A 17,899-nucleotide genomic window follows, 5' to 3' on the forward strand; every position below is an offset into this window, starting at 1 on the left:
GATTAAGCTATTTGTTGGATTGAATGGGTATACTTATTTCGCTGTCTATGCGCTCCTCTCTTTTCCGCTGTGTGCGAGTCCGTCAATATCTGCGTTTTTTCCAAAATGAGGGAGAAAAGAAACCACACTAACACAAATCGACAATGATTGGACTTTGTTTGGGGAGGCACACTACTACTGTAACATAGGTTATTCTAAATCTGGGAGAAGACAACTCCTGGGATCTCATTTATTTTTCCATTATCTGAAGTCCTCCGAGAAAATGGGTTATTATTAGGCATCAATTAGTATTTGTACATAGCCCACGTATACATCTGGTATGCTATTTGAGTTTTTGTATGCAGAATATTGAAACAGAAGGAGAAGGAACATAACCAGTATGTATTTATTCTGCATTATTTTTCTTCAGTAGGCTACTTTTGAGAACCTGTTGTGTTTCCTCAGCGCGGATTACCCGAGGAAGAAAACACTTTCCTTTGCATGAGTGGCTCCAATGTTCATATCACAATTATCCAGAGTATAAGGTTTGTTCATCATTTAAATTATAGCCTGAAAGTTTGTTTTATACATTATTTAGCGGCAAAGAACATGTGAAGAATCATATTGCGCGCAGTGCGTGTTTGGTGCGATTTTGGTGCATAGGCTATGCGTTTCTCGAGGAGTGGGACCCGGTACAATAATTTTCGACACTTGTTTAATTGATGAGTCTGTCTGAGCTGACTAATGTGTAGACTAAAAGCTTGGAGCGTAAAGCAGATGAGTGTATTGCGTTGGGCATATGGTTTATAGGGCTCATGGTCTCATATGATCCCTATCTATATGGTAATGTTTAGAATGGTAATGGTAATCTGGTGTCTGGAATGAATTTAGTATCTGAGAGATAGCAAGTGTCATCTTTTGACTCAAGTGTCACTTGGTATATAATATATTTAACTGATTGCATCACCTCACCATCTGTGTCTGTAGAGGTCAGGACTATAATGACACATATTATTGTGAGCTTCCCTCCACAGGGTTGCTGATTCAGTGTACTGTGTATCATGTGTCCTGTATGGTTTGTGTAAAAGTAGGTCCATTTCAAGCAGTCCCTCCAAGGAAGGAATGGACTACACAAGCTTAGTCCATTTCAAGCAGTCCCTCCAAGGAAGAAATTGACTACATAAGGTTAGTTGTTTCTCCACCTGTTGCATAGTGTATCCGCTAAATGTTCATTTCTGATTAAATATGGCCCTACAGTTCCAGCAACAGACATATACAGTACGTTCATAGGCAACACTTATGTTATGTGTCATACAGTAACTCAGATAAGGTAACAAAATGTAGCTGACTTTCCTTTCAAGCCCCACCAACCCTTCTCGCTCCCTCCCTCCCTCCCATCGCCCAGTCTGAGATGCCCTAGCCTGGCAGCATTAGCAGGGTGGTGAGCTGAGGGGAGCTGAGATGTCTCAGCTGTTCTACCGGAGGACTAATTGCTCCTCGTACCGGGACCGGATCCCTCTGAGGATCGTACGGTCCGAGTCGGAGCTGTCGCCACTGGAGAAGACCTACCTTGGCGCTGTGGAGAAGGGAGACTATGCCAGTGTCACACAGGCCTTGGAGGTAGGTGGATGGATGGATAGATGGATGGATAGATGGATGGAAAGGTGGATGGATAGATAGATAGATAGATAGATTGATAGACAGACAGACAGACAGACAGACAGGCAGGCAGGCAAGCAGGCAGGCAGGCAGGCAGGCAGGCAGGCAGGCAGACAGACAGACAGACAGACAGACAGACAGACAGACAGACAGACAGACAGACAGACAAACAGACATCTGGATGGATGGATGGATGGATGGATGGATGGATGGGAAAGTGGATAGATAGATAGATAGATAGATAGACAGATGGGGAGAGAGAGAAATAGAGAGATAGAGATGGATATAATAACTGATATTACAGTATCCTCAGGTAATTTCGATAATGAATTATATCGTCCCAACTCTTAACTTTCTCTACTCGTTACTACTCTAGGAGGCGGAGATCTACTTCAAGATCAACATAAACTGCATTGACCCTTTGGGACGCACGGCTCTGCTCATCGCCATCGAAAACGAGAACCTGGAGATCATCGAACTGCTACTGAGCTTCAGTGTTTATGTGGGGGACGCACTGTTACACGCCATCCGCAAAGAGGTGGTTGGGGCTGTGGAATTGCTGCTCAATCACAAGAAACCCAGCAGGAGCATGCAGGTACTGCACAGACAGGAGGGATTGGTCAGACATATTCATGAGATTGAGGACAAGGGTGGAATTTATCTTTCGTACCGCATGGTACGGTAAGTGGGTTGGACTATGTGTATTGAGAGGTGTGTGTGTGTCGGAGGGAGCAGGTGGGGGAGGGTGGGTCTGTGGAGAGAAGAGCTAAGCACCGAGAGAAGAGGTAAATCTCTTCATGCCTTTTTTTTAATCGAAAATCTAGACCATTAACATGGACTGACTACTGAAACCACTGATTAGTGTGAGAACACAATGTTCCTCTTCCCTAACCACCTGTTCCTGGTGCAACAGTGTTTGTGAGAGGCTTTAATTAATCGAAAACAAATACAGACCAATGCAATATGGTAATATGGTGTTTCTCATTTACTGATTGCACATATACACACACACACACACACACACACACACACACACACACACACTCTGCAGCTGTGCTTGTTAACACAAGCCATGATTTTGGCTGCTGTACAGTAGTAGAACATTGACTGATTAGAATAGAGTGAAAGCTTTGTGTAGTCTTGGTTTAAGAGAGAGAGCTAGAGAGAGACAGAGAGAGAGAGAGAATAATAGAGGTTGTTTAGGCCTGGATGAAAACAGGGCCAGGAATATACAATACATAGTGGCCATAGATTGCAGTCCAAGCCCGCATGCTCTGGCACTTATCAATGGTCGCATTTCATCTTTACCTTAATGGCAGAAAGCAAGCTCCACTCCCCGACACACAATAGATTCCCTGTCACACAACTGTGTGAATAGATCGGGATGGCAGTGGATTGCCTCCTGTGTTATATTAAGTCTCCTGTGTTATATTAAAAGGCTGTCTGGGGAAAGTTCATCTCATCTATGGCCAGTGTCTGCTCCCAGCTTTATTAATTGGGAGATTAATTTTGGGGACTGCCAAAGATTGTCTCTCCAGCCCGGAGGCTGTTCAAATCATGTTTCCATACACGTCTGCAAGATTGGGAGGATCAATCTGTTATCCTGAGACAAATGGTATTGGAGGAATATTTGTGGGGGACTCTACTATAGCAGACCCTGTGGCTCACAAGGCCTTTATTGTAAAGAGACATCAGGTCCTCTTGAGTGTGTCAGCTTTCAATTCTTTTATTAAGCTTTTCCAATCTAGATGCCTGACTGTCCTTTGACCTTTCCTCAATGGTTGTGTTTCCTCCCATCTATGTATAGTAAATGTATACGAGGTCCCTGCTTGTTTCTTTAGGAACAACTATAACATTTCATTCAGGCCTAGATGGGAGAATCTGCTGTACTGTACATCAATTATCAAGACACACTCCCTATACTGCAGCACTTTCATTACATTTGTTTTGTTTTATCTCCCAATTATTGTTACGTAACAAAGTTTTGTCAGCGTTGTTTTTTTCCCCCCCACTTCAAAACAGCTTGAATCTCAACATCACTAGTTGCGTAGGATGACAGGAGAATACCAATGTCAAGATTTAGAGTGAAGAACAACATCGTCTGATGAAACCGCTACACTCACCCCTCACACAACAGCAGATGCTAGCGATGCGTTGATAATCAATATGCTGACTGTGGATGCCTCACACTCACTCAATATGAGTAACACAATGAATAAACATTCCACGGATGAGATGAGTGGGCTATAATTTCATTTCATTATCATATGGCTCCATCTCCAATCATGTACGCCTCTCAGTCGGTTATGGCAGTTTGGTATAGACTATTTGATACCTCTTCCCACATGCAGCATATGCATTGTGCATTACTCATTAGGTCCCACCACAGTGAAATGTGGATTCTCTCAGAGGTGCTTTCTCACATGGTCAGAATGAGATGAAACTTGATAATGCACAACAGTTAGTCGACCCCTATATATATATCTGGTATTTTTGGCAGTCCTTCTTACAGTTCTACCCCATAGGAATAACATTCCTAATAATAACACTATAAATAAAGCACTTTTCATACATTGGGAAAAAAACAGAATACATCTGCATGGTAGGCCTACTAACAGATAAAAGAAACACAAAACATCCTAAATAAATTATTTGAACCTTATTTCTATCAAAAACCCCCATCCCTATGTCTGTATATGATATGGCTAATGACGTCTCCTATAGGGAGGCCAGCCATATCAGGGATAATACATCCCCCATGTCACCCATTTTAGAATCCCCCCCCCCCTCCCCCTCCGCCTCCCTCCTTAGTTCTTGTCTCATAACTCTAATGGTCTTACTAATCACATCTCCATCCTCCACCCTCCTCCTCTTCTCTTCGTTTTTTCCCTCCTCCTCCTCCCTCCCGCTCTCCATCTCAGTGGGATCAGATAAAAGGAGTTTAATTAAAAGAAGAGAGAAGAAGCTTTTTTCAGCGCAGCCTGCAGCCCCCCCCTGTGTCGTTCTGACTGGCAGGAGAGTGTGAAGGGGCTTAGCTGGAGTGGACGATAAGGCGGTTGGGGAATGAGTTACTTTCTACGCATAATGATTCCATTAAATATATACAGATTGAACAAAAAAAGTGCCTCTTTGAGTGGTTGTCACATATGTTGTGTGTTATTTTGCTCGGTGTAGGGAGATAGTATAGTATGCCACTCCGTTGTTTGACTGGTTATTTCCTAATTGCTTCTCCTGGTTGACGCATAACAGATTTTACAGTCTGTGTAAAATCTCACAGTAGCTGTCATATGGTCCTAATAGGTCGGTACTGCCCACCCGATTTATAATCAACTCAAGGACTGCTAGAATCAGTTCAGTAAATAGGCGGCACTTTCCCACCTGACTTTGACCTCTTACCTCTCCTGCCTCACCCGCCATCCAGGTTCCACCCATGCTATTGGACAAGCAGTTCTCTGACTTCACCCCTGACATCACCCCCATCATCCTGGCTGCCCACACCAACAACTATGAGATCATCAAACTGCTGGTGCAGAAAGGAGTCTCCGTGCCACAGCCTCACGAGGTGGGTCTGACTTTAGATACCAAACATGCATTGCAGGAGGGGGGGGGGGACATACTGTACATCATCAACTCTATACAGCACAGGGAGTATGATCTCCCTTTGAAGGGAGCCTCTATGCACCAGTTTCACAAGGTGGGTTGGACTCTGACTGCAGAGTAACCGTAACACAACAGCACAGGATTGACAAACATGCATAACAGGGTACTGTATTGTACATGGAAAACCAACCCACATTGAAAAGTACTATCCTATGAAATTCTCCTGTTGACATCCATGTCCTGACTTCCCAGTGCTATGTGTCCTTCTCCAGGTGCGCTGTAACTGTGTGGAGTGTGTTTCCAGCTCTGACGTGGACAGCCTGCGTCACTCTCGTTCACGCCTCAATATCTACAGGGCCCTCTCCAGCCCCTCTCTCATCGCCCTGTCCAGTGAAGACCCCTTCCTCACTGCCTTCAGACTCAGCTGGGAACTGCAGGAGCTCAGCAAGGTGGGCACAGGGACAATGATCAGGGCATTGAGAGAGTTATTGATTTTGCTCTGTGTATGCTCCTACAGTGTACTCTGTTGTCAGAGGTTAACTCTGTGTCACAACAGTGTGAAATCTATGACAGAAATGGACTTGAAATAGCGTGTGTACAGTACCAGTCAAAAGTTTGGACACAAAGAGTGTGCAAAGCTGTCATCAAAGCAAAAGGTGGCTACTTTGAAGAATCTAAAATATAAAACATATTCTGGTTTGTTTAACACTTTTTTGTTTACTACATAATTCCATATGTGTTCCTTCATAGTTTTGATGCCTTCAATATTAATCTACAATGTAGAAAATAATAAAAATAAAGAAAAACCATTGAATGAGATGGTGTGTCCAAACTTTTGACTGGTACTGTATGTCAAAATGTACAGGTCCCAGGCACCAAAAGAAATCCTAGGCATTATTTCACATTTCATTTGCTGTATCTCTCAGATTTAGTACTTTGTACTGTCTGTTCTCTGATGCTGTGATACAGAACACCCTATTTAACGCTTGAAATAGCTCCTTTTTCATCTCCTCTTTTCTCCGTAGGTGGAGAATGAGTTCAAGTCAGAGTACGAAGAGCTGTCGAAGCAGTGTAAGCAGTTTGCCAAGGACCTGCTGGACCAGACCAGAAGCTCCAGAGAGCTGGAGATGATCCTCAACTTCAGAGACGACATTAACCTGCTGGAGGACGAGGACAACAATGAACTGGCCAGGCTGAAGCTGGCTATCAAGTACTACCAGAAAGAGGTAAGGCTTGTTCACGTTTCGTATGAATACCAGCCTTCCATTTCGTTTGATCTGGGTAATTTGTCTTAAGATTTGAGCATAGAGCTTGTATGATGGAGTTCTTGAATAATGAGGTCCCACAAGAGACAACACAGATGTTATGTCATTAAAGAGACCAGAAAGTGCAGCGCAAATGGGAACACATTAATATTCTCTTGTCAGTTCCAGTCGCTTGGAGTTCCATTTGGCTCTGAGTACAGAGTCACTTCCTGGAGAAGTCTGAGATTGATGACATCATTGTCTAACCCCTTAGTCTCTCTCAGTGGCACAGTGCGAAGCAGACGAGGTGTGTTCACGTCACGACACACAGCAGAGCAGTGTTGCTACAGTGCTGAGGCTCACGTGGCGTGTAATTCTCCTCCGTCTCTCTTTCAACACCCTTTCTCTCTTTCTCTCCCTTTCTGTCTCTCTGTTTCGGAATCTCTCTCGCTATAGTCCCCCCCCACTCTCTCTCTCTCTCCCAGAAGGCTTAGCTGGATATCCTCATTTATCTGTCTATGTCACCCATCGATTCCTCCATCACTGTGATACAGAACAGGCGGCGTGACGAGAGAAAAGCCCACCCGGCTGTCGCCACCCAGTGATTTATATTCCAATTCCTGGCACCACGCCAGGGATGATAAACCTACCTGCTGTTTTAGGTGTCACTGCCTGCCCCTTTCTTTGGAGAGATTAATCACACATACCTGCCTGTCCCCTCAGTGTGTGGGTTTCTCTTGGAGACATGGGTATGTTTGTATATTCAAGTACTTTTAAGGGACTCAGGAAATAATTATGACCTGAAATCTTGCACCAGTAAGATAGTTTGCACGAAAAAGGTCACGGATTTAGGAGAGTGTGTATGAGAAACAGTGTGTATGTGATTTGCTACAGTAAGCTTATACTGTAGAACACAGGCTGTTTATTAATTTGGCAGATCTATAGTATAATGACAGGAGTGTTTAATGTGCGTATGCATTCATTGGAGGATCTCTAAAGGACACATGTAGAAAGCTATGGTAGAGAGGCATTCTTCTTTTCTTTGGAAATCGAAGGTAAGTGGACAGTTGTTTGTTGAAAAGGACACTTACTGCACATACAGAATTTGCCAAACCAATTACAGTATATTGTTCTCTCTGTTTTTCTTTGATGTGTTCTCGTCTTTTTGAGTGGTTTAGAGGGGAATCAGATTGTTTCTGTGGGCAGATAACCGCTTGAGCTGTGAGGATGTCGTTGGTCTTGAATATGAATTGTTCTGCTGAATGACATTGATCATTGTTGTTCTGCTTCACCTGTTGGGGGTCTGACCCTCTCCTCTGTAAGCCTGTCGTCTGGGGGGAATCATTTAACAGCCCACTGATCAGAAACGATAACCCTGTCAACCCATGTGTCATTTTAAGTGTGTGCGTGCATGCATAGGTGCATGTGCGTGTGCGTGCGTGCGTGTGCGTGCGTGTGTGCGGGCATGTGTGTGTGTTTGTGTTCTCCAGCTGTGCCATTACTCTGCTCCCTGAGGCTGGAGATGACAGTTGTTGAGTCTCCTGGGGAGAATGTTCACAGGCCATTGATCTGAGAAGCCAAACCAACACAACGCTTAGCGCTTTGATGCGGTAGGAGGCCAAATCACAGATAAATACGATCAGTAATATATGGGAGGTGATTATCCTCTGCTCCCACCCTGAGGGCATGCATAGGAGATTGCTCGCCTTTGGATACATTTATGCAGATGAAGAATATTATTGAGGTCCAAGCAGACTGCAGAGTCTGCTTCTGCTCATTATTTGAGAACAAGTCATCAGATGCAGAAAGGGAAACCCATCAATTTGATATGGATCAACGTTGCCCCCTTGTGAAAAGAGATAAGAATCACAGTTCAATAGTTTCTATTGTTTTTTAAATGAAGTTGGAAAATGGTGAGAAAACCATGTAATAGAGAAAGAGAGAGAGAGATTATACTGTATAGGAACTGTAGGGTGCAGTGTGATCGTATATGATAACCGGCTCATCTGCAAAACTTTCTACCCAGGAGACAAGAAGAGCTGAAGCCTTATCATCATCTCACCAGTGCAACATCAAACCTCTCTCTCTCTCCTCTCTCCCTAGCCTCTCGCCCTCTCATTCCCTCCTCCTCTCTCCTTCCTCCTCTCCTGCTTCTTCCCTCTTCCACTCTACTCCACTCCTTCCTCTCTTCATCTCCATTTTCCCATCTTCACTCTTCCATTGGTCTCCCTTCATCTCTCTTCCCACTCCCCCCGCCCCCCCCCCCCCCCCTTTCATTCCCTTCTCTCGTTTAGGATTACAGTAGGATTTGGATTAAAGTATGGAAATGTGAACAGGCTTTTCCTTTTTCCTGACTTCGATATGGATCGCCAGTCCTCTGGGTTCCCATGGTAACTGTGTTGCCAGGTTAGGTTTGGCATGGTGGCTGTGTCAGTGTTCTGCAGTCTCTGGTGTGTCTCTCTGTGACACTGTGACTCAAAGTGATGTCACCATGCCATGGATCAAAAGATCCAGATTCCGCAAGACAAGGTTAGCAGAGGTTGTTTCCAAAAACGATGCTTACTTGATGAGTAACCTCGCTTAAGGCATGACAACTCATGGCAGTTCTTAGACTGCTTCAGCTCCAGCTCAGTGGGCTAATGCAGCTTTGAGTCATTCAGATGATCTGGATTGGGCACACGGTCGGTCACTCGAGCACTGAGGAGCTGACTGAAGTGTAGGGATGATGAAGAGGAAGGTGAGTGTGATTATGGCAATGAATAGACACTCTTCCTCATCCTCTAATCAGAGCACTATGTTGACCTGAAATCATTAGACATTTGAACTTTTGATTGAGCACCTCTGCTATACACCAATTAGACTGTGGAGAATGGATTTGTGTTCAAGCCACATGCTGTATATCCCTGATCAGATTCCCAGAGCATGGCTCTAAACGGGGGAGAACACATAATGCTTCCCACATGATATTCCATAACCTCATAGACTTTAATCCATCCAAATCCCATTTAGGTAAATAACCTAATATTTGATATTGACCATTCTTTTGATTTTGTTTGCTATGAACACCAGAAGTCTTGGAACTGGAACTGGGGGGGTTTCTATTTTAGTAGTTACATAGTTACATCAGGGTGAGGATGGTATTATGACAAATGTGCCTGTGTGCGTGCGTATGTGTACACGTGTGTTTGTGCCTGTGTGTGTGTGTGTGTACGTGTGTGTGTGTGTGCGTTTATGTTGGATACATTGTGTCTCTAATTGATGCTTAAAACCAATGAAGGCCTTTTTGAATACCAATATTTCACCTGACAGGCATATTCAAAGGCAGTTCCGGAACCCTGATGGTTTTGTTGACCTCTTAGCTAGCCACCTTCCTCACCAAACCATTACTAGTGCCTTTCTTTTGAACCTCCATGTAAATATACGGTCTGTAATTGTCCCTGCAGCCCCAGTTGAACTCTGAAAGAGTGTATTTGAGATATATCACATGCTATCTAGCCTTCTATTCAGAAGGCTGCGGTCAATACATACTGTACTGCATGGATTGAATTACGGTGGAGCCGGAGGCAATCCTGAGGCACTCCTGTAACAAATCAAGGCCTAAAAATATCAGTTCCAAAAGTTAGTACAGACCACTATATCTAGCACGCGCACCATTATCACACACACTGTGTTCTAGCCTCCACACCCTATTTCTGTCACTCACAATCAAGTCTATGTACAGTAGCAGTCAAAAGTTTGGACACAAACTTGCCAAGAGTGTGCAAAGCTGTCATCAAAACAAAAGGTGGCTACTTTGAAGAATCTAAAATCTAAAATATATTCTGGTTTGTTTAACATTTTTTAGTTTACTACATAATTCCATATGTGTTCCTTCATAGTTTTGATGTCTTCAATATAAATCTACAATGTAGAAAATAATAAAAAAGAAAGAAAAACCATTGAATGAGAAGGTGTGTCCAAACTTTTGACTGGTACTGTATAATCTAAGTCTTGCATGTGTCTTTTACTGCGATCACTTCCTCTTGTCCTGCCTTCATCACCCGTCAGTCACAGGGGATCCTGTCATTAAGGTTGATGTTGGCACATTAGTTACAGTAAGAATTGAGGGGTGACGGTTCCCATGGATATCCATATGCCAGACAGATGCCCGCCAGACAGATTCTCAGAGGAGAAGGTGTAGAGTTGAGTTCCATTTTTAGAGTTGGACTGGTGCCAAAGAGAACATACCGTACAGAACTTCTCCTTCGAAGAAAGACAATCAAACAGAATCACACAGTCGGTCTGTTCTCTGGTTTGGTTCTTCAAAATGACACATGACACGTATGCTGAAACAGATCCATTGTCTGGAGTCTGTTGAGTGAGGCTTTGTTTTTCTTTCCCTTTATGTGTTTCCAGACAGACTGGAGAGATTTTAAATGAAGTGACAGTGTTGGAACTTGTAGTAAAGAATTCTGTATCCTATCTCAAATGGGAACTGTATCCTATCTCAGAGAGAATGTGAACTGCAACAAACTGTCATTAAAAAAAGAGAGTTTTACCTGGATTTACAAAAACAGGATTCATGAGCTGATTGTAGACTAACTTGCTGTTGCTGAAATTGTACATCTCTCTTTCTCTCTGTTTGTCTCTCTTCCTCTCCTCTCTCCTATCCACCAGTTTGTAGCTCAGCCTAACTGTCAGCAGCTGTTGGCGTCTCGTTGGTATGATGAATTCCCTGGCTGGAGGCGTCGTCACTGGGGAGGGAAGTTCGTGACCTGCGTCTTCATTGGCCTGCTCTTCCCCATCTTCTCTATATGCTACCTCATCGCCCCCAAGAGTCGCTATGGCATGTTCATTCGCAAGCCCTTCATCAAGTTCATCTGCCACACGGCCTCTTACCTCACCTTCCTCTTCCTCCTCCTCCTGGCCTCGCAGCATATTGTTACCACAGAGCCGGACAGGCAGGGCCCCGCACCTACAACAGTGGAGTGGATGATACTGCCCTGGGTGCTGGGTCAGTAGGGGGGGAGTGTGTGTGTGTGTGTGTGTGTGTGTGTGTGTGTGTGTGTGTGTGTGTGTGTGTGTGTGTGTGTGCGTGTGTTGTGAGGTAAATGTGTGTTAGGGTGGGGGAATATCCTGTCTGATTTGCTCTCTGTGTTCAGGCTTCATCTGGACAGAGATCAAGCAGATGTGGGACGGCGGTTTCCAGGACTACATCCATGACTGGTGGAACCTCATGGACTTTGTCATGAACTCCCTCTACCTGGCTACCATCTCACTCAAGATCGTCGCCTACACCAAGGTAACCAAGCACGCTAAACCATCTAAGCTTATCCAACCAAGGAAGCTTAACCAAGCTAATGTCAACAAACAATGTTGAACACCAAAGCCATTGGCTTGCGATTATTTTCTTATTTGATTGAAATGAAATAGTGTAAGTTCAACTCAAGGTTGCTTTCATATAACCAGTGGAGTATTTACTTTATCGCAAGGCTTTAACTCAAGTGAAAGTCCTCTACACGTCTATATTCAGTGCATGAAAGACATATTACCTAATAACCGTGTACTCTCAATTCAGTTCCTTTCAACTTAAAAAGCTTTATTGGCATGAGAAGTGAACCTTTCACTATTGGTATGTTTGTCTCCTTTCCTCTCTCCCTGGCTCCCTCTATCCCCTCTTCCCTTCCTCCTTCTACTCCTCCTCTCTCTTCATCTTTCCAGTACAGTGGCTGTAAGCCCAGGAACCAATGGGAGATGTGGCACCCTACGTTAGTAGCTGAGGCAGTGTTTGCCATTGCTAACATCTTCAGCTCTCTACGTCTCATCTCCCTCTTCACGGCCAACTCCCACCTGGGTCCACTCCAGATCTCGCTGGGCAGAATGCTGCTAGACATCCTCAAGTTCCTCTTCATCTACTGCCTGGTGAATGACACTCCATTAACATTGATATAGTGAAAGCCAATGTATAAATCCTTTGATCTGTTTAGCTTGTGTTCAGCAGGTATTGTTACTATGATTGTTGTTTCTGAAGGTCCAATTCCTTTCATAGTGTTTTGTATCATAAAGTCCCGTTCACTGGGACTTCCGTTGGTTCCCAGTGCTGATGTGTATACTTCCAGAGGAGCGTTAAGATGCATGACATCACAGTGTAATCCCTCTTGGTGTGGTTCCAGGTGCTGCTGGCGTTTGCTAACGGACTGAACCAGCTCTACTTCTACTACGAGACCAAGGCCTCGGACGAGAAGGGGAAGTGCAAGGGCATCCGCTGTGTGGAGCAGAACAACGCCTTCTCTACGTGAGTGTGTGTGTGCATGCGTGTGTGTGTGTGTGTGTGTGGGGGGGGGGGGGTGCATCTGTCTGTCCATGTGTGCGGGTGTGTGTGTGTGTGTGTGTGTGTGTGTGTGTGTGTGTGTGTGTGTGTGTGTGTGTGTGTGTGTGTGTGTGTGTGTGTGTGTGTATTCATGTGTGACATATCAGAGAGATAATAAAGTTCTTTCTCACCCTCAGGTTATTTGAGACTCTGCAGTCTCTGTTCTGGTCCATCTTTGGCCTGATCAGTCTGTACGTCACCAATGTGGATGCAGACCACCAGTTCACAGAGTTTGTAGGGGCCACCATGTTCGGCACGTACAACATTATCTCATTGGTAGTGTTACTCAACATGCTGATAGCCATGATGAACAACTCCTACCAGCACATTGCTGTAAGTACAAGTTTGCTTTTTGTGGGTCTACGGTTGGGTGTTAGTTCATATTGTTTGCATTGTATTAATTGCTTCTATTGTTTCTATTCTTCTTGTTGTAAAGCATTTTGTCTTTGTAAGAAGGGCCATACAAATACATTTGATTGATTGATTGATTGATTGATTGATTGATTGATTGATGCTACCACATTGCTGTGAAGAAAGTACAATCCCCCACCACCCCACAAAATGATTATATTTATACCCTAATAACTAACTCACTAACAAACATCACTCCCATGTTTCAGGACCATGCAGACATTGAGTGGAAGTTTGCCAGGACCAAGCTGTGGATGAGTTATTTTGAGGAGGGGGGCACCCTCCCCGCCCCATTTAACATTGTCCCCAGTCCCAAATCCATGTGGTATCTCATCTGCTGGATCAAGAGGCAGGTGTGCAAGAGGACCTTCTCCAAACGCCCTGAGACCTTCGGTAGCCTGGGGGTAAGTAATGACACAAAAATTCCATGAAAGAGAATAGATGAATATAAAAACGAAAAGAATCAATAAGAGGTATTCAAAAAGTATGGAGAAATACTTTTCATGTGAAATAATTGAAGCCTGCTACATTTCTACACAAAAAAAAAAACTGGGTGACCAATTAGATGATCTTTTGTTTTCATTTCTTTTGATATTCTTCTGAATGTATGCTCTCCTCAGCCCCCACACTGTGAGGCTCACAGCCAGCACAATTAAATTTAGATATATAAGACAGAGCATCTTTTAACCAGTCACACAGAGATGTCCATTTACAATTCTCTCTCTCTCTCACTCACGCCATCTCTCTCTCTCGCTCTCTCCCTCTCTCTCTCTGTATCTTTCTCTCTCTCTCTCTCTCTCTCTCTCTGTATCTCTCTCTCTCTCTCTCTCTGTATCTTTCTCTCTCTCTCTCTCCTTTGTAGAGGCGAGCTGCTGAGAACGTGAGAATAAATCACCAGTATCAGGTAACGATGTCTCTCTCAAAGTGAGCCGCCGCTATTCCTCTTAGCTCCAAGTGTGTGACTCACTTATTCATCTTCATCGTGCCTCTTTCAAGTGCCTCCTCCTTTGATTGTCTGTGCCATGAATCTCAGTCGGTCAATATGTTTCATTTGGAGCATATTGAAATATCCACACCTTGCTGCTGCTGCTGCACTCACATCATCTTTCACTGTCAAAAATAGATGCCCCATGACAGACTCCATTGTTTTACTGAGTGGGATGTTTCATCGTGAAAAGCTGTATTTTTGAGATTTCATATTTTCAAAGTTCCCTGTGTTGTTGTTGTGATTTGGAATCCGTCACCGGACTTTGTTTACCCCTCTGACAGACAAGGTGATCATAAGTAGGATGCGTATTTCTCATTTTGTTGTTGTGTTTTGTTGTGCAGGAGGTGTTGAGGAACTTGGTGAAACGGTATGTGGCTGCAATGATCAGAGATGCCAAGACAGAAGAAGGACTGACAGAAGAGAACTTCAAGGTGAGAAGGTTGCTGAAGACAGTCTATCCCTTGCTGTCCAATCTATCCCTTGCCTCTGGCCATTCTCTCATTGATCAGATACAGTAGATGCTGTATGTCACATCCTGAATCATTTCATTCAATAACCATTCAGGGTTTACTGGCTTTTCACTGACGTTTTGTTGCTTATCCCTACTCTTTTAGGAGTTGAAGCAGGATATCTCCAGCTTCCGTTATGAGGTCATGGGCATGATGAAGGGGGGCAAGCCCTGCCTGCAAGGGGCTAAAGGTGGTGGGAGCGCCGCCGCAGGGGCATCCAACCTGGCCTACCCCGAGCACCCCCTCAAGGTTGCCCCTTCAACCTCTAGCAGCAAAGTCAAGAGCAAACTAAATCTCTTCAGCGTCACAGCCTGCATCCTCAAGCAGGGCGGTGCTACAGCCTCACCCAGGCCTCCAGAGGTCCTTACCAGACTGGCTAATGGCCTTGCCCCCTTGCCCTCTGACGGGAGCTCCAGCAAGGACAGGCCCAGCCAGAGGAAAGACTTCCCCAAGGACATCAGCGATTTGGGGCTGTTCAATCGACGGCATCGTAGTGGGACTGGAGCTGGGGCAGGAGCTGGAACAGCGACACTGTCCGGAAAAATGTCCTCTGTGTCAGAGGAGACGGGGGAGACGGGGGAGTCTGGGGGGTCAGATATGGAGGAGCAGCAGGGTAAGGAGGGGGAGGCAGTGGGTGCGGAGCCAAAGGTACTGTTGGATGGAGGGAAGGAGGAAGGGGCTGGGGGAGGGAAGGAGACAGAAGTAGAGGTGGAAGGGGAGGAGGTTGGAGATGAGGAGGAGAGGGTGAGCTTTTTGCATCAGGAGTCGGGTGCAGCGACTGGGGAGAAATAGAGCATGGGGATCTGTGAACCAAAAAGGAATGATGGGTGATGGACAGCAGCAGTGACAATCGGAGTGAAGGGCCTTTGTGGAATATCCTTTTTGTCAGTGGTGTTTTTGCAGAGAGAAGTTCTGCAGCCAAGTATTTTCAATATGGAGACACTATGACGCTATGTTGGAAACAATACACTCAAACATTCTCCAATTTCTTTGCATTGGAATCTGAATAGCAAAGCCGCTTAGGATGTAATGTATGGCGAGGCTTGAATTATGGACGCTGGAGGAGATCTTTGGAGTCTCAGGGAAGCTTGTGTCACATTCAAACACACATACTTGGATCTTGGATTATCAATATTATCAATATTATATTATCAATATAATGTACTTTTGACTTTATGGTCAAACGAAGTCCACTATGGGGATACAGAGTAATGTATTATGTGTTATGGACCTGTGTGTGCATCATATGGACTGGGCTTTGTAATGATATCTCTTCTTTTTCCACAATTCCTGTACTTTAATATGTCATCCCCCCCCCCCCCCCCCCCCTCTCTCTCTCTCTCTCTCCCTCTCTTTTTTTCTCGCTTTCTCTCTAACGTCACATCTTCCTCTCTACCATCCTCTGTGTCTCTCTCACCCCCTCTCTAGGCTCAGTCATGGAAGAGCAATAGATGTATCTCGTTATAGACCGTACTCTCTGCCTTACTTTGTTTGTTTCAGCACTTTACACTAAAGTATTCAGTTTTAATCATGCAACAGATCTGTAATTGTTTTTCTATGCAAACATTGGAAGTCCTTGAACTTGGCATTATATAATCAACAATCCTCACAATGTCAGGAAGATGAATCTGCACACACGTATTAACCTTGTATACAATTATGACAGTATTAGATCTCTGGTACATTTAACCCTGTCCCTGTCAATCATATTATCCTGTCATATATGGACCACTTTCAATCAGTTAATTACTATAAATTCATATACGATATATACGATTACACCAAAACAACTATCCTCAGTATACAACGTTGTTCATGTTCATGTTCATTATTTATTTTTTTGATCAATCTTGGTTCGTTTGGTTCAGTTGCATTGTAGATCTGAATAAATGTTGAAGTTGTACCTCTTGCTTTCATGTTAGTTTGAGAGATTATGTTATAGAGATTATGAAGTAGATATGAATAAACTAAAACTATACTTTATCTATTCTCTTGTCATTGTATGGAGTTACATAACATATGCAAACATAACATAACATACAGTACATGCCATTCTATCAGAATGAACTGGGAGAGAGTAGCCCACCAAGTAAGCGCAACCAATGCTACCAACCCAGACCCAGTCCTTGGCCGTGATCCAGAGAAACCAGCCATGGCTTACCTGTTGGATCCTGATCCCCATACTGGCAACTCTGCACTGGCAACACTGCACTGGTAAATCTGCACTGGCAACTCTGAGGGCATGCTGTTTACTCATCAAACATATTTGACTTTAAATAGTTTTTAGTTTTTTTTTACGATTTCAATTATTCATGACAGTTTTAATGTGTGAAAGTATATGACTGATCAATCATAAGTGCTCTGATGAGCATGTTGATACATGTTGATAATGGACAGAGAGGGTGGAGTAAGTGATGGTTGTCGTGGCCTGTTACTGAGGAGGCTTTTAGGACCCGTTTCTCTACACGGTCCAATGAACTGTCTCTCCGTTAACCAGAACAGACAACCTGTCTGTCCATTAACAGCCCAAGTCAAGCATGATGGAGCTAAAAGCTGTGGATTCAGAGGACAGGCCCAGTGACGAAGCATTTCATCTACCCACTCACCATCCATATATATATCGATCAGGACTGGATTTTTCTCCTTCGCCAGCCCTTTGCACCTGGTCACGGTTGTCATTTGTTATGGTTTAATGATGCCACCCCCCATTTAGTGGATTAAATTCACAGAAAATACTGTAAGATGTCAAATGATAGGATACATTGATACATTGGATCTCTCTGTACCTGTCTCTCTCTGTATCTGTCTCTCTCTCTGTCTCTGTCTCTCTCTCTGTCTCTGTCTCTGTCTCTGTCTCTGTCTTTGTCTCTGTCTCTGTCTCTGTCTCTGTCTCTCTTTCTCTTTCTCTTTCTCTTTCTCTTTCTCTTTCTCTTTCTCTTTCTCTCTTTCTCTCTCTCTCTCTCTCTCCCTCTCTTTCTCTCTCTCTCTATCTCTGCCATGTTACACAACACACACTGTATGGAAAGCATTAGCATCGACCCCCTCAGAAACAACACTGGAACCATCTCCCAGTTGGCCTAGAGAAAGAAAAACCAATGTTCCCATTTTTCTCCTCCTCCTCTCTCTCTCCCTCTCTCGTCTCTCCAACTTCTGACAGGCA

At 44.2% G+C, this 17,899-nt stretch overlaps 1 protein-coding gene across 1 annotated transcript; it reads left to right on the forward strand.

Moving 5' to 3' along the window:
- Window positions 1-1,054: 1,054 nt before the first annotated feature.
- LOC310822398 (short transient receptor potential channel 4-like) lies at window positions 1,055-15,531 on the forward strand (the record flags this gene model as incomplete). The annotated part of the gene is made up of 15 exons (XM_083694736.1): window positions 1,055-1,164; window positions 1,385-1,599; window positions 2,015-2,233; window positions 5,060-5,200; window positions 5,511-5,687; window positions 6,264-6,464; window positions 11,139-11,475; window positions 11,624-11,763; window positions 12,183-12,383; window positions 12,635-12,756; window positions 12,969-13,164; window positions 13,452-13,646; window positions 14,105-14,146; window positions 14,572-14,661; window positions 14,845-15,531. The coding sequence occupies exons 2-15, from the start codon at window positions 1,441-1,443 to the stop codon at window positions 15,529-15,531; spliced, it is 2,907 nt and encodes a 968-aa protein (XP_083550862.1). The 5' UTR covers window positions 1,055-1,164; window positions 1,385-1,440.
- Between the last annotated feature and the right edge of the window lie 2,368 nt (window positions 15,532-17,899).

This window comes from Argentina silus (assembly GCF_951799395.1).
Source record: "Argentina silus genome assembly, chromosome: 2".
Taxonomy (NCBI): domain Eukaryota; kingdom Metazoa; phylum Chordata; class Actinopteri; order Argentiniformes; family Argentinidae; genus Argentina; species Argentina silus.